Source organism: Paramormyrops kingsleyae, chromosome 9, assembly GCF_048594095.1.
Source record: "Paramormyrops kingsleyae isolate MSU_618 chromosome 9, PKINGS_0.4, whole genome shotgun sequence".
Taxonomy (NCBI): domain Eukaryota; kingdom Metazoa; phylum Chordata; class Actinopteri; order Osteoglossiformes; family Mormyridae; genus Paramormyrops; species Paramormyrops kingsleyae.
In genome coordinates, this window is record NC_132805.1 from 37,227,265 (window position 1) to 37,253,801 (window position 26,537).

Genomic DNA, 26,537 nt, shown 5'->3' on the forward strand with positions numbered 1-26,537 from the left:
CCATTCCGAGGTTAATTTCTTCTCCTTCGTCTTTGCGTCAGGCCCGTGTCATTTCAGGCTTAGATCTGTGCTAAAAGTGAGTCTGAAAACCACCTAAAACAAGCAAAGATGACTATCTTAGACACCCTCTTTATAGAGATCCTCTGCTGGGCGGGTAGACTGACACAGCAGTATAGAATACCGCCATAGACAGAAGCGGGTAAGGTGCTTTACCACACTTAGTGGTGTGACAAACAGGTGCAGCAGAAGTCATTACAGCTCACCTGCTCTCTGTGTGTGTCAACAATGCTGTGCTTCTTTACAGATAGAGCCAAAAAGCAACAGCGCTCTGAGAGAAAGAAATCCCCATTTTAAACACTAACAGCCAGCAAGCTCATGTTGAGGACATGAAGACAGGGAGGAAGACGGCAAAGCAGGCTCACGCAGCTCGGTCTTTAATGTTAAAAATTTTATTTCAACAACTGTATGATATTTTTCTGTTTGTGGTCTTTATACCCAAAAAAGTACAAAAAAAATCTGAATACAGCAAAGGATTAGAAATCACATCAATGAAAACAGACACTTTTTCCCAATATTTATACATACTCACTGAATTAGTTAAACATCAAAACCGTTCAGTAGCTTTTCGTGTGGTCATAACATATATATTTTTTCATAAATCCTTTTCTTTTTTTTTTTTTTTACAGAGTACACCAACGCATGCCAGAGGCGTAAGGGCCAGACTACAAAGGCGGAGCAACAGGTTGAAAGGTGTGGGTGTGGGCAGCGGTGGGGCGGGGTATGGATGGGGTGTGGTGGAGCAAGGGTGGGGCATGGGTGGATGTGGGTGGGGCAAGGGCGGGGCATGGGTGGATGTGGGTGGGGCAAGGGCGAGGCATGGATGGAGTGTGGGCAGGGGTGGGCGGGGCATGGATGGGGTGTGGGCAGGGGCGGGGCAGGGCATGGATGGGGTGTGGGCGGGGCATTGGCAGGGCATGGGTGGATGTGGGTGGGGCATTGGCAGGGCATGGGTGGATATGGGCAGGGGTGGGGCGGGGCATGGATGGGGTGTGGGCAGGGGTGGGCGGGGCATGGATGGGGTGTGGGCGGGGCATGGATGGGGTGTGGGCAGGGGTGGGCGGGGCATGGATGGGGTGTGGGCGGGGCATTGGCAGGGCATGGGTGGATGTGGGTGGGGCATTGGCAGGGCATGGGTGGATATGGGCAGGGGTGGGCGGGGCATGGATGGGGTGTGGGCAGGGGCGGGGCATGAATGGGGTGTGGGCGGGGCATCGGCAGGGCGTGGGTGGAGCTAGAGGGACAGCGCTGCTGGCACTACATCATATTGTTCTGCAGGGAGTTCACCTCTGCCGAGTCCTCGCCCACCACCTTGTTATTCTCATGCTTGGGGGTGAGTGAGTTCTGGATATTGAGAGACTCATCCTCCTTGGGCGGGGGCACCTTCACGGGGTCCTCCAGCTTGTTCTGGGCATTCGGGTCATCCTGCAAAGTAACAGCATTAGTGTCTAATGACCGACAGTCCTGCTCACCCACAGTGTGATGGATAAGCAAGCTGAAATCCCCGCTAGGGGCTTGCTGTTGTACCATTAACCTAAATCACTGAGGTAAAGCATCTTAATCTACATAAATGGGTAAAAAAAAAGCTCCTTTGCATAATAGAGTTGAAAAAGCAAAATGCAACGGCCGCTGCAGCACTAACAAGGTCTGATACGTACTTATATTTTCGTAACAATAAGAATGTCTGGATTACTGTTTGTGAAGGACAGCATAAGCAGTACATCCCAGAATTTCACATTTGTTTGCTGTTTTTGGGGTGATTTCTGTCCCTGGATGAACACTGGCCCCAAAATGCTTGTGATGACTCTCATGCTGAATTTATGTGGACAGAGGTTCAGACTCAGGCCGGACTGACAGCCCTGTTAAGGAGGGCTGCTGCATATTGCTCACACATTAACCACACTGTCCTCAAGACTGTGTCTCCGTACGAAAACTGACTCAGGCTCCCAGACTGTGTCACCCTGGGAAACGCTGCCCTTGCATCTATCAGGGTCTTTTTAACATGACACTCTCAGTCCATTCAACACTGCAGATTCATGACCTTTGACCTACACTGTGACGTTCAGGCAGCCCCCCCCCTCCCCCATTGATCCCAAACCCACCACACACTCCCACACTGCAGCCATTTGTGTCCCAGTGTTTGGGCCATTCTGTAGAGGAGGGTAATAATGCTTCGGATTCTGCCTGCAGCTGCAATGGTCAGATAAGCAGCATGAAGCCTTTCTGTGGCCAGTGAAGGGCCTGAGACTGGGGGGGTGCAGGCTTTGTGTGAATTAAATGCCTCCTGTGTTGTATTCAAAAGGGCCGCATGTCATTGTCCTGCCCCCAGCAGCTCGCCTGTGCCGCGGCAGCTCGCCGTACCAAACTCCGCCTCAATGTTTACACCACAAGTGACATCGTCTCTGAAATTCAGAATCGCTCCCTTTAAGGAAAGGTATCAGTTCAAGTGTCACAGTTTTCTCAAAAGGTCGTCATGGCTAATCGACGTGTCACCTAGGTGACAGGCTGACAGCTCTGTCAAGCTAATAAAAAAGAGGGGGCTGGATGGGAGAGCACAGTGTCACAGCCCCCCCCCCCCTACCAACACCCGGCATGAAACCCAAGGCAGATGGAGCCAGCTTATAGCCGCCTCCACTGGGCGGGATGAGCACAACACCAACTTCCATACTCACAGGGTATCCATGGAAACTGGACAATGTCTATATGTATATATCTAATGTGTTGGAATAAAATGGAGCACAATCTGCTTCATCTGTCATGATACCAAAAGCGTCAAAGACGACGCTTGTCCAATTCAGCCATAATGCTGGTTTACCTGAGCAGGGCTGGTTTCCCAGGTGACAGGGAGACAAGGAGAGTTACCGTGGAGGTGAGGACTGCTTGTGTCTCTGCGTGTACGTCTCCCGGGTGACTGTACTTCACATGGTCGCCATGGGGACACTGGGCAGGGGTCTGTACTGACGGCAGCAGCACGCCATATGGCTGGACAGAAGGACGAGGGTAACTGGCAGAGTCTCCATTTACAGGTCAAACAGCATAAACACATCTTGTGGCCTGAGATATCTGGCTGCTAACGGAAGTACATGCTTCAGTGCATTTTTTTTTTAGTACAAGCTGCAGAGAAGCAGGTTCGAGCAACATAGTGCAGTGAGTCTAAGCACTGGAGGTGACACCGAAAAGGGGAAACAGTCCTCGCCTGCACATTCTGCCTTAGTGACGGTATCCTGGGAATATCAGTCAGGCCAGGGACATCTAATTCCGGGCTGGGGAGGCGAATCGAAAACGCTGTTTAGCTCTCATTACGGCATTAAGTGCCCTGCAACGCAATACGTGGACTTTATCAGCACGGATAACTGAATATATTCCTCCTGCACACTGTAACTGAACGCTCCCTGGACTGATCTGAGTGGGCAGCTCGTATGGGAGAGACGCCCCCACCCCGGACTGCACACGGTCATGGCACTGTGTCCTTTCCTGTTTGATCTTGCGGCAGAAAAAAGAGACGGGAGCAAGGGAAGACCTCGGGGCAGAGCCGTCAGAGAGAGGAACCTGAGCCAGCACACGTGGCACGGTTACTGCCACCGAACCCGGGCTGAACGCAGAGTGTGAAGGACACGGGAAGCGGAAAGAGGTCATCGCATCGATCTCTGACAATTAGCACGAGTAACAGAGACCCAAACAAATCCAGAAGCAGAAGCCCGACGGGAAGAGCCCCCCCACATCCATTACACACTTTTTCTGATCATGTTCACAGCATCCTTTGAGCAGCTGCTGTGACTGATTTCAGCACCTGAAGGACACAATTCTTCCATTCAGTCCCAAAGTGCTGGTTGTGGAGAATAATCACTTGAATGGAAATGTATTGATTGGTCTCACACACTGTTACTCAGAGCTGCATGCCTGCTTACACCTTCTGAGAAGGTTTTTGGGTATTAGGCATCTGGTCTGACAAAGCTGGTTCCATGCTCCTCTTTGTTTGGAAAAGCTGACTCCACATTCTTCACCTTTGGCACTGCTACTCGACACGATTCAGCTTAATCTGTCATTAATAAATGTAGCGTCACGCTAATGTAGGATTGCCGAGGTATTTTTCCAGTACTCTGTGCATCTGTCTGTCTTCCATGATGGAGTTACGCTTCTCATAATCAATACTGGAAAGCTACTGGGAAGCAGAACTCACCATCCCGCTACTCACGAGGGTTGCCTAGCAACATCACCTACATAGGAGCCTTGCACTAGGTTGACCTTCTCTCAGCATCTGTCTAGCAGACACCTGCAAGCTACGGCTTCCAGTCGGTGGTCCTGCTTACCTCGCTGTCGGGCTCCTCTTTGGTCTTACACTCCCAGGTGTATCTGCTCATGGTTTTCTGGGTGGTGGGGGGGAGGTTGGGGAGAGGATTATAGACCTCAGAAAAAAATTCTTCTTGTTGAGAGTAAGAGCAGGAGACAGAGATAAGGTTCAGCGAGAGGGAGGGAGGAAGCAATGTGGGGCTGCGGTCTGGAGCAAGAATAGGTGTGAGCCAGTTAGGGGGGGCGGTAGGGTGAATTAGGTTAGGGGCGGCTTACTGTACCCAGCGTGTGGACCAAGCCCAGTCATTACCTATAAGATGGTGACCGTTAGAGAAATGACAAGGGCAACAGGCTAAGCCGGTCGTTTCCTTCCCACTGCCTGATGAAATAGGGCTTGGAGAGTTTATGCACCCATCCCATATCTTTTGGGATTTTCCCTACTGCTGAGTGAAGACATAAACAGTCCAGATGAGGATTGCTAAGGTGTGCTGACCTTACTGGGACAACCGACCAATTAAATTCTGGCATCACAGGTGAGAGATAAAGTAATATAGTAAAAGATAAAGTTAGCTGAGGTTAGTGCTGCGTAGCGCCAGTTAGCGTGGGTGAGCATCAGCGTCATGCGCTGTGTGCTTTCTGAGCCCAAGCCAGACCGATAGCACCGCACTGTGTATTAAATGTGTCATAGATCTTGATTCACAAGCAGTTGGGCGCATCTGGAACTGTGGGACCCCAAATAAGCAGAACAAATAAGTGAATGATCTCAGGAGGTTTATGGACCCGATCATCTACACAGAAGGTACCAGACCAAGCACAATGTGCTACTTCCCTTGTTAGTGCTGCTAAAGTAGCTTCATAATGGTTGCCAGTGTTTTGAATGCCAGGCTTCTCTCTGGCGCCCCTACTGACAGTGGAGAAATATTGCAGCTCAGATGTTTATCCTGAGATTTATCCATCAGTCATCCCATTACCCCCCCATATGCAATCCCCCCCCCCCCACCCAATATTCCCCCCCTTAAACCCAAACATAACAGGATAAACATGCAAAATAATGCAAAAATTATACAAAGCGTGAAGCAAGTTGCAATGCCTTATATGCGCACGATCTGGAGCATACAGGAAAAGAGTAAGGGGGGGGGGGGCAGGGTGGGATTCTCTTAGGCCTGCTTTACCCCTCTGACATCATTTAGCTCCTGCTGTACTACATTATTACTACTGTCTGTGTCAAAAAGCACGAGTTGAAAGTATTGAGAATTCCATAATCCAATAAGAAAGTAGCATGCAAGTGTTAGGGTTAGGGTTAGGGTTAGGGTTAGGGTTAGTGTTAGGGGTAGAACTGTGACCAACAGTCTCAGGAAGGGGCTGCTGTTGTAGGTTTGGACAGAGACCCAGAGTAGAAAAACTGACTGATGTAAGAAACCACCACAGCAAATCTGCTGTTTTAACCCCAGGAATCGGGAACTCATGGGCAGCACAGGCTTGGCAACCTCCCCCCCCCCCCACCCCCGATCGCTCCCGGGAGACAGTAAGAGCAGAAAAAGGACACAGGCCAGGGTTCGAACACGACACCCTGCTAATGACGGCTGGCCACTCCTTTTTAGTCGCACAAATGATCAGAGAATTTGACCAACTACTAATTTGGTAGGAGCAGTGAAGTAAGGATCTACAGGCACACGGCTCCTCTGCTCTTGTGTGTAACTGGTGCCACGTTGTGTATCCTGATGGTTTTGGTGCCCCTGTAGTGAATGTGAGGAATATAGGATCCAGACATCCGCCACTGGCGTGTGCCTACTCCATGTCCGTATGCAGACACATCTGTACAAATCGCTCGATTACGTGGGTCTGTCCTCAGCGCAGCTCTTTGCTGCTGTTGCTATGCAACGGTACAGCCATTCCCAGGAAGAGAATCCCCCCAATCTCCACCCCCCCCAGGGTAATATTCAGGTACATGCAGACCAAGGGAAGAGGAGAGAAGGATAGAGAGAGTGAAACACGTTACCTGACAGATAATGTTATCATAGTAAGCCAAAGCACGGACATTGGGAGGGTTGGGGGGCGTTTCACAAAGTTTCCTTACATTTGGGTGGGAGCCCTCAGCAATGGTGGACAGTGAGAAATTATCATTGTGCTGCTCCGAGGCAGGACGATACTTACTGCTGTTGGAGGAGACAAGAAAGAGAGAGGAGAGAGGAGAGAGGAGAGAGAGGGAGGTGTTTGGAGAGAGCAAACAAATCATGTATGTGAGAAGAGAGAGTGGGAAGAGGGAAGAATGGAATGATAAGGAGGTGAGAGAAAAGAGAAAAAAGTGAGATGAGAGGAGGTGTGTGGGCAGTCAAGGGGTATAAGAGATGACAGAAACAGAGGGGAAGGCAAGAAAGGCAAAGCATTAGTGTGAAAATAACCCAGTCTGCAAACAGATACGGCATCTCCTCAGACAGCTGGACAGACAGCACAAGACAGATTGACAGACAGGCAGAGAAGCACACAGACACACTGCAGAAGACAGACAGGCAGAGAAGCACACAGACACACTGCAGAAGACAGACAGGCAGAGAAGCACACAGACACACTGAAAAAGCCAGACAGACAGAGAAGCACACAGACACACTGCAAAAGACAGACAGAGAAGCACACAGACACACTGTGACAGAGAAGCACAGACACACTGCAAAAGACAGACATTGTGTGTGTGCGTGGGTGTGTGTGTGCGTGCATGGGTGCGTGCGGGGGTGTGTGCGTGCATGGGTGCGTGAATGGGTGCGTGCATGGGTGCGTGCGGGGGTGTGTGCGTGCATGGGTGCGTGTATGCGTGGGTGTGTGCGTGCATGGGTGCGTGTATGCGTGGGTGTGTGCGTGCATGGGTGCGTGCATGGGTGCGTGCATGGGTGTGTGCGTGCATGGGTCCGTGCGTGGGTGTGTGCGTGCATGGGTGCGTGTATGCGTGGGTGTGTGCGTGCATGGGTGCATGCGTGGGTGTGTGTGTGCAGGCATTTACAAACACAATAGTAACCCACTGGGCCTGGCATCGCTCTCCCTCCTGGCCACATGCTGCTGTTTCCTAAACTGCGCTGCATGACTCAGGGGTAACACAGTTAAAGGCATCCACACACACTCTCTGTCCCTCTCTCTCTTTCTCTCTCTCCCTTTGTTTCTTCCTCTCTATATCTTTCTCACACACACACACACACACACACAAACACAGACCATCTGTTTTTACTTGTCGGTGGCATGTTCCTGTCCAAAGTGCAGCTAGGACACATTTCAAACGGTAATTTAAGAGGACTGCAGTAAAGCTGACTTCTTTCCTTCTCTTTCCCTTTGTCCTTTTTCGTCTGTTGCTGCCGTCTCTCCCTTCCTTGGTAGGAGGCTGGCAGTAGGACAGTGATGTGTTCAGCAGCCTGATCAGCCGAGTACACAAGCACCCACACGCATGCACACACACACACACACACACAAACACAGACACACAGACACACGCACACACATTTCCCCCCTTCCTTCGCCTGGATTGTACTCTGTCTGGACTTTCTGTCCTGCCTGTTTCAGTCCTGCCCCCTCCCACCCCCCCAAGCAGCACATCTGTATGTAGGTCAGCCCCTCCTCCTCCTCTCCCATCAGAATGTCCTACTTTCATTTGGAGAATGATGACATCACATTGCTGAGACACTCTGTGGGCTCTCAGGGTAAGTGTGGAAAGCATGGCAGCCACTAAGTGCCCCATATGCCACCTTCATCTCTGTAATTATACATACGTGCACATGCACCAGCAGACACGCAGGCAGTCGCAACACACAAACACGTGCATCCTAAAGAAAAACAGCAACATTAAAACACACCAGCCAGCACTTCTCTCCTCCTTCTCCACCCCCCCCCCCACCCCCACCCCACTGACCTGCGCCTCCGCAGCTTGCGGTTCTCCATCTTAAGCAGGTGTAGCTTCTTGGCAAAGCACACGGTGACCATGAAGAGGAGGAGCACCGTGAGCGCAGCCACACCCACCGCTATGCACATCACCTGGAACTCCGTCACCACTGACTCGCACCGCGAGCCTTTGTGCCAGATGTAGTCCTGCACGCTGCACCTGGGGATGGGAGATTCGAGGGGGAAGGAATAAAGCGCTTTATTGGGAGGAAGCGAAGATGGGTCCAGAATGGAGAGCCGCCAGAAGGAATGTGAGAGAGAGATGAGAAGACCACGGCAGGCAGGAGGAGCTGGTTAATTCAGCTACAGTATCACTATGAACTCCATCCTGCCTGGTCTCCATTATGCCATGACACACTAAGTTCGCCGGTGATGTTCTGATGTCAATCACCCAGTATCAGACACAGGGGAAATGAAAACAGGCCTGACAAGGCATCCTCCTTATTAGCCATTTTATCTTACATCTGTCTGGGGGGAGAGAAGTGAGCAGCCTAGGGTGGTGCAGAGGGAATGCAGACTGCAGCCTAGGGTGGTGCAGAGGGAATGCAGACTGCAGCCTTGGGTGGTGCAGAGGGAATGCAGACTGCAGCCTTGGGTGGTGCAGAGGGAATGCAGACTGCAGCCTAGGGTGGTGCAGAGGGAATGCAGACTGCAGCCTAGGGTGGTGCAGAGGGAATGCAGACTGCAGCCTAGGGTGGTGCAGAGGGAATGCAGACTGCAGCCTAGGGTGGTGCAGAGGGAATGCAGACTGCAGCCTAGGGTGGTGCAGAGGGAATGCAGACTGCAGCCTAGGGTGGTGCAGAGGGAATGCAGACTGCAGCCTAGGGTGGTGCAGAGGGAATGCAGACTGCAGCCTTGGGTGGTGCAGAGGGAATGCAGACTGCAGCCTAGGGTGGTGCAGAAGGTCAGACCAAGGAGCAGATGATGTGCTTCACTGACTCAGACTGTGATACATGACAGACATGGCTGCCACCCCCACATATTGCACCTCTGGTCACACACATTGTGCAGCACATGCAAGGTCCCAAGGCAAAGCTCTGACTGCCGTGTGTCACATGGGACACACGTGCACAACATACCTGCATACCGCAGGGTTCAATTTTAGGACCCCTTTTGTTCCTAATTTACATAAATGATATAGACACCAATATATACCGTAAACTGGTGAAATTTGCAGATGACACCAAGGTGGGTGGTGTAGCAGATACTGAACTAGCGGCTCAGCAGCTACAGCGGGATCTAAATTTAATTAGTGACTGGGCTGACACCTGGCAGATGAAATTTAACATAGACAAATGTAAGGTACTCCATGTAGGGAGCAGAAATATATAGTACAGGTATTTTATGGGACCTACTGAAATAAAGGTAGTTGATTATGAGAAAGACCTTGGTGTGTATGTTGATGCTTCCATTTCTCATTCTCGCCAGTGCGGGGAAGCAATAAAAAAGGCCAATAGGATGTTGGGGTATATCTCCAGGTGTGTGGAGTTTAAGTCAAGGGAGGTAATGCTAAGATTATACAATTCCTTGGTGAGACCTCACCTAGAATATTGTGTACAGGTTTGGTCACCATATCTTAAAAAGGACATAGCGGCCTTAGAAAAGGTGCAGCGTAGGGCCACAAGAATGATTCCTGGTCTTAGAGGAATGTCATACGAGGAAAGGTTATTTGAGCTAAATCTGTCACATCCGTCCTGCAATGTGCACCATCTCACATACATTCAGGGTCCTGCTGAATCACATACACATAAAGCAGGGGTGTCAAACTGCAGTCCTGGGGGGCCGGAGCCCAGTGTATCTTAGTTCTTTCCCTGTTCCATCACAAATGATTCAGCTTAAGAGCTGTGTGGTAATTAACACACTGAGTTGAATCAGGTGTGGTAAATGAGGGTAAACCCAAAAATGTGCAGGGCTCCGGCCCCCCAGGGCTGCAGTTTGACACAAAGACACACAACACAGATGAGTTGGTAATTTACTTTCATTCCTGCATTTGGAACAAATACCATTTAAAATGGAGATCCACCTAGTTTATCCATAACGCTGGACAGCCCCCCAGGGCTCCTGTTATACCCGCGGAGATCTCCCACTGGGCAGGCCACCATGGGCAGACGACCACTGGGCTGGCCACCACTGGGCAGGCCACCATGGGCAGACGACCACTGGGCAGGCCACCATGGGCAGACGACCACTGGGCTGACCAACACTGGGCAGGCCATCACTGGGCAGGCCACCATGGGCAGGCCACCACTGGGCAGGCCACCATGGGCAGGCCACCACTGGGCAGGCCACCATGGGCAGGCCACCACTGGGCTCACTACTGGGCCGGCCACCAATGAGCAGGCCACTACTGGGCAGGCCACTACTGAGCTGCATCTCGCCACGTTACACTGCATTTGCAGGAGCAGATCAGGGTTGGGTTAAGAACAATCATGTTGAGCTAACAAAAAAAACTTACAGTCTTACGGTGTTCTATAGAAACTTGTATTTATGTATTGCAGTGTTTCAAAGAGCTTGATGGTTTGCGTTATAGTGAAGACTATAGGACCTGGTGTTTTGTGTACAGTGGGTTCTATGCGCTTCGTGCTAGACTGCATTCTGTGTCTATGACTGTCTGTTGCAGCTGCCCGAGATTGCAACAGTAATAAGAACAGTGCTGATGTGACTGAGGCTACAGCTGATGGAGAAGTTAATGAAGTAGCACTCAGTGAAAGCTACCTAAGCCCAAACTCATCTTCATTATAGCACCATCAGCGTGCTGCACCACCTCCAGCCAGTGCCCTCAGTAGGGACTCCAGTTTGGCTTCTCTACATGTCTTTCCATACTGGCAAATACAGGCTGGTCTGAATCATTTTTATGCTGTTTCCTTACACTTTCTCTCTTTTGCTCAAATTCAGCTCCTTTCTTTTCCAAAAAAACAGCTCAGTAGCTCTGTGTTTTTTTCCTCTAGTCCTTCACCCCTGCGAAGCAGACGGGAGCAGATTATCAGGCAGCAGCTCTGTGCCAAGCTGGAGGCAGCTCAGTCCCAGTTGCCTGCGCTCACCTCACCCCCATATGCGACGTGCTATCGCTATCAGATTATGGAAAGAAAAACAGCCAGGAATTTTAAAGACCTTTTTTTTTTTACAGCAGTATTTCCTCTCTGCTCTTGGCTGCACTGATGTTTCTGTGCACCTCAGCAGCTCATGCACACACACACCTGATGGACAGGTGGGACAGAGCCCTGCGCTTCAGCCTCACCTTTCACCTTTCACCTTTCAGCATTCTCTTTTCTAGATATTCAAGTTGTTTTTTTCTGTCATAGATGCTGTGTGTGTGTCTACTACAGGTTCTGCTGGGAACAAATATGACTCAGCAATAACAGAAAAATGTGGAGAGTAAAAAAAGAAAGAGAAAATGAATGATCATTGATCACAGGCAGGGGAACGATCCAAGGAAGAACATTGAAAACTAACTCCTCTAATTTAAAGACACAATGACATGTAGGTTAGACACATGAGTTCTCATTGGAATCATAGGACATCGAACAAAGATTCTGGGGCACTAGGAAACACGCAACCAGTTACTCAAGGCACAGGATCATGTGTGTCAGTTACTCAGGGCACAGGATCATGTGTGTCAGTTACTCAGGGCACAGGATCATGTGTGTCAGTTACTCAGGGCACAGGATCATGTGTGTCAGTTACTCAGGGCACAGGATCATGTGTGTCAGTTACTCAGGGCACAGGATCATGTGTGTCAGTTACTCAGGGCACAGGATCATGTGTGTCAGTTACTCACACTATGTGGCTGTTAATCAACACGAGGCAAAGACGATGGTGGGAGTTATGACATTCAGTCTCTATCGTCCCCCGGTCCACTGATATATGACTGTCAGTTCTATACCTCTACAACCATTTGAATGGCATCTGGATGCATCTTCAAACCACCAATGCTACCCAAGACTGCCTGACAAGAATGAGAGCATCAGTTAGCTGGTGAATCAAGGCAATCATTTGCATGAATTGGACATTCATGTCTTTTTCTGGTGTGAACTGGGTGCATTGAAAGAGGCTGTAATGATGCAGGTGCGACATTTAACGCTGCAGGGGGTAGGTGCTGCGGATGGTCTGATGCTGACATATATCTGGCATGACATCACAGTGTCAGATCTTAAAGCCGCCGTGCGTAAGACTGACATGACGACTTCCTCAGCCAAACTGATTCACACTGAAGTGCAGACAGAGTCAGCCTCTTAAAGCCAGATGGGTTATCGCTAGGGTTTGTGTATCATAATGAATGTGAGAATCTGCAGGGGTCTCTTGGGCAGGCTGCACTTTCTGACCCTCTCCATAAGCATCTCTATGCCATTCAGCCTCATTTGGAAGGAGACACAACAGAAAAATTATGCAGCTTTCTTATTTCCATGTTGAAAAGTGGCAGGATTGGGGGATGTCACCAGTGTGGCAGGATTGGGGGATGTCACCAGTGTGGCAGGATTGGGGGATGTCACCAGTGTGGCAGGATTGGGAGATGTCACCAGTGTGGCAGGATTGGGGGATGTCACCAGTGTGGCAGGATTGGGGGATGTCACCAGTGTGGCAGGATTGGGGGATGTCACCAGTGTGGCAGGATTGGGGGATGTCACCAGTGTGGCAGGATTGGGGGATGTCACCAGTGTGGCAGGATTGGGGGATGTCACCAGTGTGGCAGGATTGGGGGATGTCACCAGTGTGGCAGGATTATGGGATGTCACCAGTGTGGCAGGATTGGGGGATGTCACCAGTGTGGCAGGATTGGGGGATGTCACCAGTGTGGCAGGATTGGGGGATGTCACCAGTGTGGCAGGATTGGGAGATGTCACCAGTGTGGCAGGATTGGGGGATGTCACCAGTGTGGCAGGATTGGGAGATGTCACCAGTGTGGCAGGATTGGGAGATGTCACCAGTGTGGCAGGATTGGGGGATGTCACCAGTGTGGCAGGATTGGGGGATGTCACCAGTGTGGCAGGATTGGGGGATGTCACCAGTGTGGCAGGATTGGGGGATGTCACCAGTGTGGCAGGATTGGATGATGTCACCAGTGTGGCAGGATTGGGGGATGTCACCAGTGTGGCAGGATTGGGGGATGTCACCAGTGTGGCAGGATTGGATGATGTCACCAGTGTGGCAGGATTATGGGATGTCACCAGTGTGGCAGGATTGGGAGATGTCACCAGTGTGGCAGGATTATGGGATGTCACCAGTGTGGCAGGATTGGATGATGTCACCAGTGTGGCAGGATTATGGGATGTCACCAGTGTGGCAGGATTGGGGGATGTCACCAGTGTGGCAGGATTGGGGGATGTCACCAGTGTGGCAGGATTGGGAGATGTCACCAGTGTGGCAGGATTATGGGATGTCACCAGTGTGGCAGGATTGGATGATGTCACCAGTGTGGCAGGATTATGGGATGTCACCAGTGTGGCAGGATTATGGGATGTCACCAGTGTGGCAGGATTGGGGGATGTCACCAGTGTGGCAGGATTGGGGGATGTCACCAGTGTGGCAGGATTGGGGGATGTCACCAGTGTGGCAGGATTGGATGATGTCACCAGTGTGGCAGGATTGGGGGATGTCACCAGTGTGGCAGGATTGGGGGATGTCACCAGTGTGGCAGGATTGGATGATGTCACCAGTGTGGCAGGATTGGGGGATGTCACCAGTGTGGCAGGATTGGGGGATGTCACCAGTGTGGCAGGATTGGATGATGTCACCAGTGTGGCAGGATTGGATGATGTCACCAGTGTGGCAGGATTATGGGATGTCACCAGTGTGGCAGGATTGGGGGATGTCACCAGTGTGGCAGGATTGGGGGATGTCACCAGTGTGGCAGGATTGGATGATGTCACCAGTGTGGCAGGATTGGGGGATGTCACCAGTGTGGCAGGATTGGGGGATGTCACCAGTGTGGCAGGATTATGGGATGTCACCAGTGTGGCAGGATTGGGGGATGTCACCAGTGTGGCAGGATTGGATGATGTCACCAGTGTGGCAGGATTGGGGGATGTCACCAGTGTGGCAGGATTATGGGATGTCACCAGTGTGGCAGGATTGGGGGATGTCACCAGTGTGGCAGGATTGGATGATGTCACCAGTGTGGCAGGATTGGGAGATGTCACCAGTGTGGCAGGATTATGGGATGTCACCAGTGTGGCAGGATTGGGGGATGTCACCAGTGTGGCAGGATTGGATGATGTCACCAGTGTGGCAGGATTGGGGGATGTCACCAGTGTGGCAGGATTGGATGATGTCACCAGTGTGGCAGGATTGGATGATGTCACCAGTGTGGCAGGATTGGGGGATGTCACCAGTGTGGCAGGATTGGGGGATGTCACCAGTGTGGCAGGATTGGGGGATGTCACCAGTGTGGCAGGATTATGGGATGTCACCAGTGTGGCAGGATTATGGGATGTCACCAGTGTGGCAGGATTGGATGATGTCACCAGTGTGGCAGGATTATGGGATGTCACCAGTGTGGCAGGATTATGGGATGTCACCAGTGTGGCAGGATTGGGGGATGTCACCAGTGTGGCAGGATTGGGGGATGTCACCAGTGTGGCAGGATTATGGGATGTCACCAGTGTGGCAGGATTGGGGGATGTCACCAGTGTGGCAGGATTATGGGATGTCACCAGTGTGGCAGGATTGGATGATGTCACCAGTGTGGCAGGATTATGGGATGTCACCAGTGTGGCAGGATTATGGGATGTCACCAGTGTGGCAGGATTGGGAGATGTCACCAGTGTGGCAGGATTGGATGATGTCACCAGTGTGGCAGGATTATGGGATGTCACCAGTGTGGCAGGATTATGGGATGTCACCAGTGTGGCAGGATTGGATGATGTCACCAGTGTGGCAGGATTATGGGATGTCACCAGTGTGGCAGGATTGGGAGATGTCACCAGTGTGGCAGGATTATGGGATGTCACCAGTGTGGCAGGATTGGGAGATGTCACCAGTGTGGCAGGATTATGGGATGTCACCAGTGTGGCAGGATTATGGGATGTCACCAGTGTGGCAGGATTGGATGATGTCACCAGTGTGGCAGGATTATGGGATGTCACCAGTGTGGCAGGATTGGGAGATGTCACCAGTGTGGCAGGATTGGATGATGTCACCAGTGTGGCAGGATTGGATGATGTCACCAGTGTGGCAGGATTGGATGATGTCACCAGTGTGGCAGGATTATGGGATGTCACCAGTGTGGCAGGATTGGGAGATGTCACCAGTGTGGCAGGATTGGATGATGTCACCAGTGTGGCAGGATTGGGGGATGTCACCAGTGTGGCAGGATTATGGGATGTCACCAGTGTGGCAGGATTGGGGGATGTCACCAGTGTGGCAGGATTGGGGGATGTCACCAGTGTGGCAGGATTGGATGATGTCACCAGTGTGGCAGGATTGGGAGATGTCACCAGCATGGCAGGCATATGTGGATCTGGGGGGTGTTAAGGGTTGACCGTGAGTGGCCCCCCAGACTGAAGCCTGACCACCCAATTCACCACCCCATTGTATTTACATTTTGGTTAAATCAGACTTTGACTTAAAAAACTCCTATTATTCTGTAACTGTTTCTCTGTGTCCCTGATGATAAACTGATATAGAATGAGCTGACGGCGCTGCTGAGCTAATCATGTGCTCTCAGAACAGGAGTCATGCAGGAGTTTGGGAATCCTGTACTTATTGTAAGGTTCTTACCTTAACTCCAAGAAATTGAAATATTAAATGTGTATTTGATAATTCCACCACTGCCTGGATTATAAGCAATGTGGAGTTATAGCGTTTAGGTATCTTAAATATCCCCTTATTTTCTATATGCCTTATATTCATATTTAGATTTATGTACCACGCCAAAATGACCTCTGGTCCCACCCTGGCCACCCCACTGACAATTTTCTGGCTCCGCCATTGGTGGCAGGGCACAGGTGCCGGTACCCACCCTCCCCCACGGTCTCTTCTACGCACTCTAACACCCTTTTTGGCCGTGTTCTTTTTCTGGGTTCTGCGACAGTAGGTTTTTGGAATAGTCCCTATAGAGGGCTGGCGTGTTTTCAGTAAATTAGGTTCTCAGAGCTGGATTTTTCATCATGACCGGAAATCTAATGTGGATCGTGCTGTTGGACCCTTTTCAGCGCTCTCACCTGCAGAAAGCCCCCGTCCCTTCCACTAGGTAACACTGCCCCCCGTTGAAGCAGTAGCTGGGGAGGAAGTCGCAGAGCGACCGGCAGGTGGCATTGTGCCGTGTGAACCCTGGGCCGCAGCCTGACCCGTTGACGGAGTCCACCAATCCTGGGGCTGGAGGCGGCTGTTCATCTTCATCAGGCCCGCTGATCATTATGTCATCGGGTACGATGGAGCTCACGGCGTGGTAGTCGAAGGAACTACTGGTGGTGGTGGAGATCATGATGTCTTGATCTTCCACGGTGGTACTATCGCTTGTATCTGTGAGCACTTCGTTCTTCTCATCCAGGAGGTCACTGGGTGTGAGGTAGTCGTAGCTGTCAAACATGGCCCAGGATGTGGTGCCGCCTGCCTGTAGCTGATTGGCTGCAGAGTCGGTGATGGAATCAGTCTCCAGGTGCCGGTGATGTGAGCCGAGGTCCCAGAATTCCACGGTGACCACGTCCGGCTGCGTGGGGGACCGACCCGGGGGCTCGGTCACCGCTGTGGTGGCAGGCTGGAGATCCAGGTCCAACATGGCAGAGGTGGCTGCTGTCGTCGAGGTCACAGTGGCCGTCACGACTGGGCCGGGCCGGGCCGCGGGCCAGGGAGGGTCTGTGTGCTGCTGGTGCTGGTGCTCGTCCATGTCCTGGAAGTCCAGCTTGACCTTGGTACCAGTGCCAGGGCGCGGTGGAGGGAGGAATGGAGTGTTGACTCCTGCATCCAGAACTTGGTCCAGCTCTGCTGAATCCTGGCTGATGCCACTGCCCAGGTCGCTGCCACCTTGTGGTTTGTGCAATGGGGCGATGGGAGGGGCAGAGCCTGCGACCCCCGGGGTCAAGTCCATCTGCTGCCCACTAGGGGGCGAAGCTGAGGACGAGTTCAACCTGTTGGGAGCCTCGGTGTCATTGGTCCCTATGGAGCTCCCTGTGGTCACAGAAAGACAGACCAGTCAGAAAAGTCTCTCCCAGTAACTCATGTAGAACCACATCACAGAAAACCACAAACACAGTGCATATAAATTTACTGCACGTGTTGCATGTACTGCATCTTTTTGCATTTACTGCATCTTTTTGCTTTTACTGCATATTATTTTCTCATGGGTCCAGGTCTGGCCCGTTTGGCCTTTTTCAACCCCATTTTCTTCCCAGATGCCATGGATATGTGTTATAATACACGGGCAGTGCTGTGCGTCTACATGCGCTGCATCTTCTGCGCATGTTTGGTGACCTGGGAGAGGGCGGTGAGACCACGTGTGAAGACGACTTCAGTTCTCGCATGTTCATAACTGAGGAATTGGCCTGCAAGCAAGTAGCCCTTCATTTCAGAGTTCAGCTGGAATCAGAGCATTTTATTTTACCAGCTGAGTTGAGTGTTTTGGGCTGTGGCTCTGTCTATTTTTGCATCTTTTATCAAGTATTAAGACTATAACTTAAGCACAAGGAACCAGCTTATCAGTAAAATAAAGAAATAAATATTTACAAAAGAGCTGTTCACTTCCTTCTACACCTTTCATCAGGAAGGCCGAAGCATCAGACATGGTCACATTTCATTACCTACAGAGATGGCATGTGGGCATCAAAGACGTGAAAAGTTCAATTACACACAGGTGTGCAAAGATTTTCAGTTATAGTGCTATTATTTATTTTGCTAATGCTGTTGAATAACCAAAAATGTGCCCATGGGATCAATAAAATTATATATTCTGTCACTTCAGAAATAATGTCAACCACCTGCAATGTGAAATTACAGAAATCACAACCCAAAATTTCACTTTAATGCATGTCTGGTGATTCAGGATAATGAAGTTAGGGGGAAGTACATCACATGACATGGGACTCCACACCTCAGTCTGCTTGCTCTGCCAGCATGTGGAGGCGACATCGGCTCCTCCGTTCACGGTGCCCACGGTGCCCACAGCGCCCACGGTGCCCACAGCGCCCACGGTGCCCACCGCACCCACAGCACCCCGATTGGTCATGCTACCACATACCGAAGTGTGAATTATTTCAGCATATTTTTCAATGGCACAGATAATTGCCCTGAAAACACAGGAACACAGATGTGCGGTACGGACAAAGCAGCAGGTTAAACCAGCAACTTTTAAGTTCTAAGTGCTGACATCCACTCCATAAAAGGTTAGACAGAGACAAAGAGTGGAGCCGTTTGAGCTCTAGCCTCAGTGATACTGCAGGAAAGCCAAGGAGAAGTTAGAGGCCACTCAGTCACCTGGGGGAGTCTGAACCTCAGGTTAAACAAGCTCAGATAAATCATGCCTGTGTAGCACAGAGGAAAGGAGAGGGAGACACTGATGCCTCGTTTCCACAGACACAGAGCCGGTGCCGGTTCTTGTTTGCTGCTTTTGAGAACCTGCCCGGGTTTCCTTAGGTTCCAAAAAAGAACAGAACGGAAATGTTAGCTAGGATGTGAGAGTAAAGTGAAGGTTCATGTGAATTCCGTCTTTTGGATATATTTTGATCTGTTTCGGATTTTAAGTTTTCATAAGATGCTGAACCGAAATAAAAGTTTTCAGCGTATGACTCGTTCGGCTGTGTCTCTATTGCCTATATCAGCTTTTGTCTCTGTAATGGCTCCCTGTGTGTCTGTGTGTAAGTGCGTTTATTCTTATTCTCACTTGCTGTTTTACTGCTGTCCTTTTAAGGATTGCACAACAGAATCCGCTAAAAAACTAATTTTGGGGTCCGCTTCATGCACTCTTTGTCATTCGAGTGCCACAATATTTTATTTATTCAACCTGCAACAAATTTATAATTTATTATTAAATCTGGCCAGAAAAATCGATCTTTCGTTTTGCACAGAATAAAAAATGATGTAATATTATTCCACTAACAACCTGGCAAGTTATAATTTTAGACAAAATTATATCGGTTATTGATTGAATTTTCTGCGTATGCAGGTTTGGACATGACAGCCCATCACACTTTCTCTGACGTTATAGATCCAAATTCTGAGACCAGCTTTAATGTAGTGCCGAGATAGAGCCATTTTTTCTGGCCCAGCGCCATTTTTTTTGAGGTTGAAACGCACAGAACTAGTTCCAGATTAGGAAGCGGTCCGGCACCGGCTTGGTGGAAACAAGGAATGACAGAAGGGAGGAATAAGGGGAAAATTAAAGACAGAGAAGGAAGGGAAGAAGAGCACAGAGTGAGAGGATAAGTAATGACAGTAAGAGGAGAGGACCCACCTGCCCTCCTTCCTGAGACAGATGCTTGTCAGTTGACTATTCTGGGGGTGGTAATCTCACTTTACAGCCCCTTAACCAGAAGGTACCCCTGAGTGAACATGCAACACAGCTTAGTCCTTGCTAGCATTATGAACTGCTCATGATGCAAAGAAAACTGACAATGGAGGAAGCGCTGAAAGAAGAAGCAGGAATAGATACAGGATGAACCAATGAAAGAGACAGAAATAAACCTCTTTCATAGCCAAAGCTGAAAACCAAGACCACCTTCATCTAAGACCCTCTACCAATAAAATACTTCAAATCAATGGAACTAAATGCAGAGATGTAGATTTATACATGAAATGCACACACATTCAGACACACGCACGGACACACACACAACATCACCGCTGCATACAAAGATTAATCTCCTGGTTGACTGCACACAGTGTTTTGATAATTCTTCCACCGTTTTGCATTCAGATTCATTCTGATGCCTTCTGCCTTCATTTGTACTCAACACGTTCACTCTCTGGCAGTAAACGCTTTCATTTCTCTGCTCAACAGGTGGCTGGACGGAGGCGGGAAGTGTGGCCATGGCAACGAGCAGCCTCTCGCAGCGTAGGTATTGATGCAGCCTCTCTGCATGGACACAATCGGTTGGACTGAAATGGACCTGTCTGGATGGGGCTGGATCAAGTCGAAACTGCACGTTTGGACAAGCAGGAAGAGGATTAGTTAAGGAGGAAAACCTCAAGATAACCTTCGTTTGGGAAAATAATTTCTCTACTGTACCGATTTACGATGTGCTACTATCTGCTAGCAAGCCTGAGACAATCGCCATCTTATGTTAGCATCAAACGCTAGTGGAATTAGCATTCACTGGCGTAAATTAACATTACGAATACATTCCGTTCAGCTGATTTCTAGTACTTTTTTAAGTAGAGAGTTGGAAATTTTCAAGTTCTGAGTTATTGGGAAAGCATCAATACATGGTCAATACATGTGCAATACTACTAAGAATGAATAAAATATAAAATGTAGAAATATAGAATATACCTTTTTTGTATCAGATACTCCATGCATATGGAGGAAGGTCCCCGGTATCTCCCTGCGTCTTGACCAATCAGGTGACGGTGACGCCACCAGTTTGGGTTAGTCACACTTTCGACCCTGCTAGTAAGTAGGGCCATGTCAGCACCGCAAGCTTTTAGAAATGTTCCAAGGAGCAGGGCAGTGGATCCTGACCCAGTTCTAAAAGAATGTGGTTCAGCAGATTTATATTAGTCAGACCTGAAACACCAAACAGGTGATTTGCTATCCAGCTGAAGAATAACTACAACCAAGCCATTGGAGGCTGAGGCAGATCAAACAGCAGCCCACCCTGCAGACCACCAATGAAATCCACCTTCTGTATGAATGTCGCCCAAGCAACTGAATCCTACACAGCGACAGTAACTGTACAAAGAGACCAAGAAAGAGGATTTAACGGGTGGCACTCAGGCTATGGAAATGTTTGCCTACTCAGTATTCTACTGAGACACAAACCAAACTGATGGTGGGATTCATGATGTTCGTTGTTAGCTACGGGGACTCGGCAAACCAAGTCCATCGCATAGCTTATGAGGTACATTTTGTTGTCATTGATTCCTATGTGATTTTCCCTGGATTGACTCCCATCACATCAATAAATGGTACAACAGCCAGACCTCGGTGCTGATGTGCAGTGACAGGGCCCTCACTGACAGCCTAGATCCACCTCTTTCTGCATCTCCTGGCCTCACCGCCAGTCTCCACGCCTTGTAATCTGAAGGATGGGCTTAAATTAGAATCATTGCTTGATTTCAGAAACATCTGTGTGGAAGGCCACTCAGAGCCATTGGCCCACAACCCCGGTGCCCCTGAGCCCTTAATTGCTGCCATTTCACTAGTCAGTAAATGGCTGGGAAGCTGCCAGGTTCTGTGACATCACTGACAGAACTGTGGGACTTCAGGGGACAAGTTCCAACAGCCCATTTGAGGCTCTCAGATAAATAGGACTGACGGGTGCCTCTGCAGCCAATGCAAATCAACCCCCCCTCCCCCACACTGCAACCTGCAGCATGTCATGAAATACTGAACTACGAAAGTATTAAATCTGTAAGCTAGGCAAAGACTTTGACCTATCAGGGTCTGAAGAACAAGAGGGGAAAAGAGGAAAAGGACAGGAGGGGCCACTGCAGGCTTTTCCGCTCACACGTGTCTCACACGGTTGATGGTAGAGCAGTACGGCTGCACAGTGTCCAGCAGCTCAGTACGGGGTTACTGTGGGGCACAAGAACCGCTGGGACAGCAGGGATTTCAGCAACATCCATGGAGCTGCACCGAGACTGAACCTGGACCTTGCATGCGGTTTTGACATCGTGCTTTTCACAGCTGACTGAGAACAAACGAGGGGCATGGAGAAGAGCCACACATGAACCGTGACCAAATGGTGACAGTCACACCCTGGATAAGTGTTGCAGTGCTCTTTAGGACGTCACCCTGCATTTCTACTGCCATAAAACACAACCGAGGACCCGAACATGTACACCGGGCACCGAGAACCTTTGGCTACACTGCCTACGTTACTCATATAACCATGCATATCATATAAATAAGCAGCATACACATTTCAGTATTTCTAGGATCACATATAATGATTCGGTGACTTCATCACGCCCGGCTCTCCTGTTTCTGGGCGTCAATGCGCAGGAATCGGGGCTCCGAGACAGATGGATTACCGAAATACACGCTGCAGGTCTGGACTCCCTAGGGCTTCGGCGAGGAGCCGATCACAGAGGACCTTCGTCTAGTCGGTCAGTCGGCCAGTCTCAAAGGCTATAAGTGATGAGATACTACCCTCCGAACCTGATACTGTTCCTTATTAGGAGGAAGACAGAGCCCAGTAATTTGGCGTTTTTTTTTTTGTCATCGAATCGGTCCGTCGCTTCGTTACATCCGTCCGTGCTCCATCATGGAGGGCTGAAAAATGTTATCCACCGAGATATCCACCAAATTAACAATGCTGACCCCCCCAGAGAGACCACTGTCTGGGAGAGTTCGATATGCCGTTTTCTCGCACCCGGCAAAAAGAATTATATGACAACCGTGTGGGCGTCCATAAGCGTATATACACCTCCATGGAGAGACGCACCTGCTGCACGGAGGTGTAGGTAAAGCAATCACACCTCGGATCCTTGGAAAAAGACACGCAACGCTTTCGACATCACCGGACGACTATGCGAGAAAAGCATGAATTATTCAGATCAGGATGGCGACCCTAATCCCGCTTTTGTGCGGAGCCGTCATTCCTCCAGGGAGCAGCGGCTGCTCCAGGGAGCCCGGCTTTGTGTTTCGCCTCTTTGCCCGCCTGTGTCGGAATGCGTCCGGTGCTTCAAAAACGCCACCATGCCAGCCCCAGGAAATTATAGCCCTCGCTTTATGTAAGGGGGGGTCAAAGCAAGTTTTTAAGCCACCATTCAATCATTATAATTGATAACTGAATGGGACTTTTGTGTGCCGGATAAAATATTATTTTCAGCTGCGCCCGAAACCAGTGATCCACACAAAAGGTGCCATCAGTGGAGTAAAACGTCCGCGGCTCGCCGAACCCACATCCGTGCAAAGCGCGTTTATAGGAGCCCCCATGCCGGCTGTTAACGCCGCCTGTGGGATCGCTCGGTGTGGGCGGTAAATAAGGCGCATTTTCCTTACCATGTGCGCAAAATGCCATCAAGTGCAGAACCAAGGAGGCTGACAGCATCAGCAAGCCGCGGTACCCGGAGAAGACCCACGTCTGTTTGCCATCCATGCTTGACTTCATCGGTGTATCAAAAAGCGCAGGAAAAAAAAGATAAATCCCTTTCGAATGGAAACTGGGTGTTTTAAAATGAAGCCTAAGGGGCTTTATGAAGTGTTAAATCCTTTTCGTGTTTGCTCCTGGTCACAGATTTTCCATGGTTATTCCACGCTGATGTGTCGCTCTGTGTCCGTTAGTGTATTTAGTTAGTCTGATTTAATTTATTTTTATAACGCCTTCCTACGGTCCCATTGCTGCTGTCAGGCGACTTGTCAAGGTGCATAAGCGCCGCGGCTTAGACTAGAAAAGCTGCTCCTATACTTTGCAATAGTAAATGCCCCCCCAGTTATGATGCGATCTGCTCAGTTCCCACAGTCCAAGGAAAGAAAATGAATTCTGCTTCCCACCGTCTCTCTCACCCCCACTCCTCTATCCCCACCCAGGTTTTTTTTCCCTTTCAATAAATTGCTATTCATCCGACTCTATCGCGTCTTGTGCGCACGCTCGGACGCTTCTTAACGCATTTATTTGGGAGGATGGTCCGAGTTGAAGATGAATTTTTAACGCAAGTTCCTGGGGGGAAGGTAGTTTTGGTTGTCTTTAAACGCAGTGCTGAGAACCTGGTTTAGAGAGGAGGCGGTCTTTAACGCATTTCTGATGGAACTGTAGTTGCCGTTTTCCCGTTTATAATCCTTGAGTTATGTGAGATTGTGGAGTTGAAAAATGAGAACACGATGAGGGACTAACACCCATCCTTTATATATAGCGGTTTTCCCATATAACCAAAGACATCTATGGAGTAAAACGTGAGAGGCAGTTTATCATTTTCTCAAATCATCATTTCTACACGTTGTGTGAAACGCGCATTTGACGGAGGGGTGGGGGCTGCTGCTTCATCATATGCAGCCAACAGCGCAAGGCGGAGGAGGTAAGTAGGTCCATCGACGATTTAAAAAGACCGACAAACTAACAATAGGAAAAAGGAAAGACGGCGGGTCTTTTGAACCCCCCCCCCCCCCGAGATGGCGTGATGAATGCACAAGTAGGCTAGGGGGTCGGTTGCCCACTTTTCTCTTCACTAAGAACTTCAGAAAGAGAGAAAGGGAGTCGGCCACGGGGGGGGGGGGGGGTTGGGGGTAGGGGGGGGGCACAAGTGGCTTAACCGTTTGAGCAAAAAAAATCTTGAGGGCCCACAGCTCACATACAGATAGACAGGGGTTGGACAATGAAACTGAAACACTGGCTAAAATAGTCTTTGAGGTTTCACGCCTATATATGGGTGGCCTGCTGGCCAATCTTCACTGATTGAACATTACATCAGTAAGAGCAGAGTGTGAAGGTTGAATAATAGAGCAACAGCACAGCTGTACATAAAATACTGCAATTCACACCGCATAATGCGAGACATATCACAGCTCAAAAGAGGGCAAACTGCTGGTGTGTGTCTCACTGGGGCATCTATGACCAGGACAGGAAGTCTTTGTTATGTACTGAGAGCCACGGTACCCAGGGTAATGTCAGCATACCACCATGAAGGACGCACCACATCCAGCAGGAGCAACTGTGGATGCAAGAGGAAGCTGTCTGAAGGCATGTTTGGGCACTAACCCAGATTGTATTCAAAAAACATAAAACCGCAGCCGCCAAACTCAGTGCAAAATCAAATCCGCACCTCAACTCTCCTGTTTCCACTAAATCTGCTCATCCAGAGCTTCAGAGGTCAGTATTCATGGTCAGTCTGCCGTAGCCAAACCTTTGGTCACTCGTGCCAATGCCAAACGTCAGTTTCAATGGTGCCAGCAGCGCAGATCTTGGGCTGTGGACAATGTGAAACATGATGAGTCCACCTTCACTGACTTTCCCACATCCAGGAGAGATGCAGTGTGGAGAAGCCCCACCTGTACTGTGGGGTACCCAGAGTGCGGCACGGGGGTGGATCAGTGGTGGTTTGGGCTACAATATCATGGCATTCCTTAGGCCCACTACCTGTTCTAGATGGGCGTGTTACTGCCAAGAACTACCAAGCCGTTCCGGAGGACCATGTTCACCCAATGGTTCAAACACTGTACCTTGAAGGTGATGCCGTGTATCAGGATGATAATGCACCAATACACACAGCAAGACTGGTGACAGAGTGGTTTGATGAACATGAAAGTGAAGTTGCACAGTCACCAGATCTGAATATTATTGAGCCACTTTGGGAGGAGGGAGTCGGGAAACATTTTCCTCCAGCAGCATCACACAGTGACCTGGCCACTGTTCTGCAAGAGCAATGGCTCAAATCCCTCTGGCCACTGTGCAGAATTTGTATCTATCATTCCTAAAATGAACCAATGCTGTAATGGCTGCAAACGGAGGCCCCCACAAAAAATTGCCAGCGTGGGGGACATTCACTTCATAACCTGGAAGACACTCCCTCCCAACTGTGAACAGTATTATTTTAGCACTCATCCTGCCCATTTTTGGACAGCACACCTATGAACTTCACTTTAGGTATGTATTGTTGCCTATACTACAAAGACAGGGTAATTATTTTCTATAGGGTATGGTTTAACCAGCTGGTGACATCAGACTTATCTGGTGCAGTTTCAGGTGCAGTGACACTATAGAGCAGATAATGAGCACTGTACCCCATTGCTGTGGCTGGCACCCCTTATGCACGGGTGCTTCCTTCTCCTGGTGCAGTTTCAGGTGCAGTGACACTGTAGAGCAAATAATGAGCACTGTACCCCATTGAATGTTCTGCACATCACACACAAAAAGAATTTTGGAACATATGGCCATTTGGCCCATAGGCTTCTGATACCTTAAATTCTTAAATGTCTTCTATGTCAGTCATTTCAGGCACAGCTGAATGCTGCCATTGCTCCCCCCACCCTCCCCATGGAGGTCTTTCAAGGCCTTTGAAATGATGCTCTCTGTTCTCCTGCTTTCTGCCCCCAGCCTCAGCATGATTCCAGCTCTGAGCCCAGCCACACAGGTTAGACAAGGCAGACCCTGACTGCAGCTTCCCCCTAATCATTTAGAGCACAGAAGTGTGGGTGTACAGAGATATTCATTTTTTTTAATGGTAGAAAGGAGATGGAT

The 26,537-nt window shown here is 49.8% G+C and overlaps 1 protein-coding gene across 5 annotated transcripts; it reads right to left on the reverse strand.

Annotated features, from left to right (window-relative positions):
* Positions 1 to 1,198: 1,198 nt before the first annotated feature.
* On the reverse strand, positions 1,199 to 24,306 carry LOC111851160 (uncharacterized). Of its 5 annotated transcripts, none has more exons than XM_023825803.2 (7): positions 23,366 to 24,306; positions 16,428 to 17,373; positions 8,240 to 8,428; positions 6,425 to 6,503; positions 4,368 to 4,424; positions 2,920 to 3,039; positions 1,199 to 1,482 (listed from the first exon to the last, which is right to left on the reverse strand). In XM_023825803.2, the coding sequence occupies exons 1-7, from the start codon at positions 23,472 to 23,474 to the stop codon at positions 1,315 to 1,317; spliced, it is 1,668 nt and encodes a 555-aa protein (XP_023681571.2). In that variant the 5' UTR covers positions 23,475 to 24,306; the 3' UTR covers positions 1,199 to 1,314. The 5 variants fall into 5 exon arrangements, with proteins under 5 accessions (XP_023681571.2, XP_023681569.2, XP_023681576.2 ...); XM_023825801.2 differs by having other exon boundaries at positions 6,347 to 6,503; XM_023825808.2 differs by lacking the exon at positions 23,366 to 24,306 and adding an exon at positions 19,652 to 20,263 and having other exon boundaries at positions 6,347 to 6,503.
* Between the last annotated feature and the right edge of the window lie 2,231 nt (positions 24,307 to 26,537).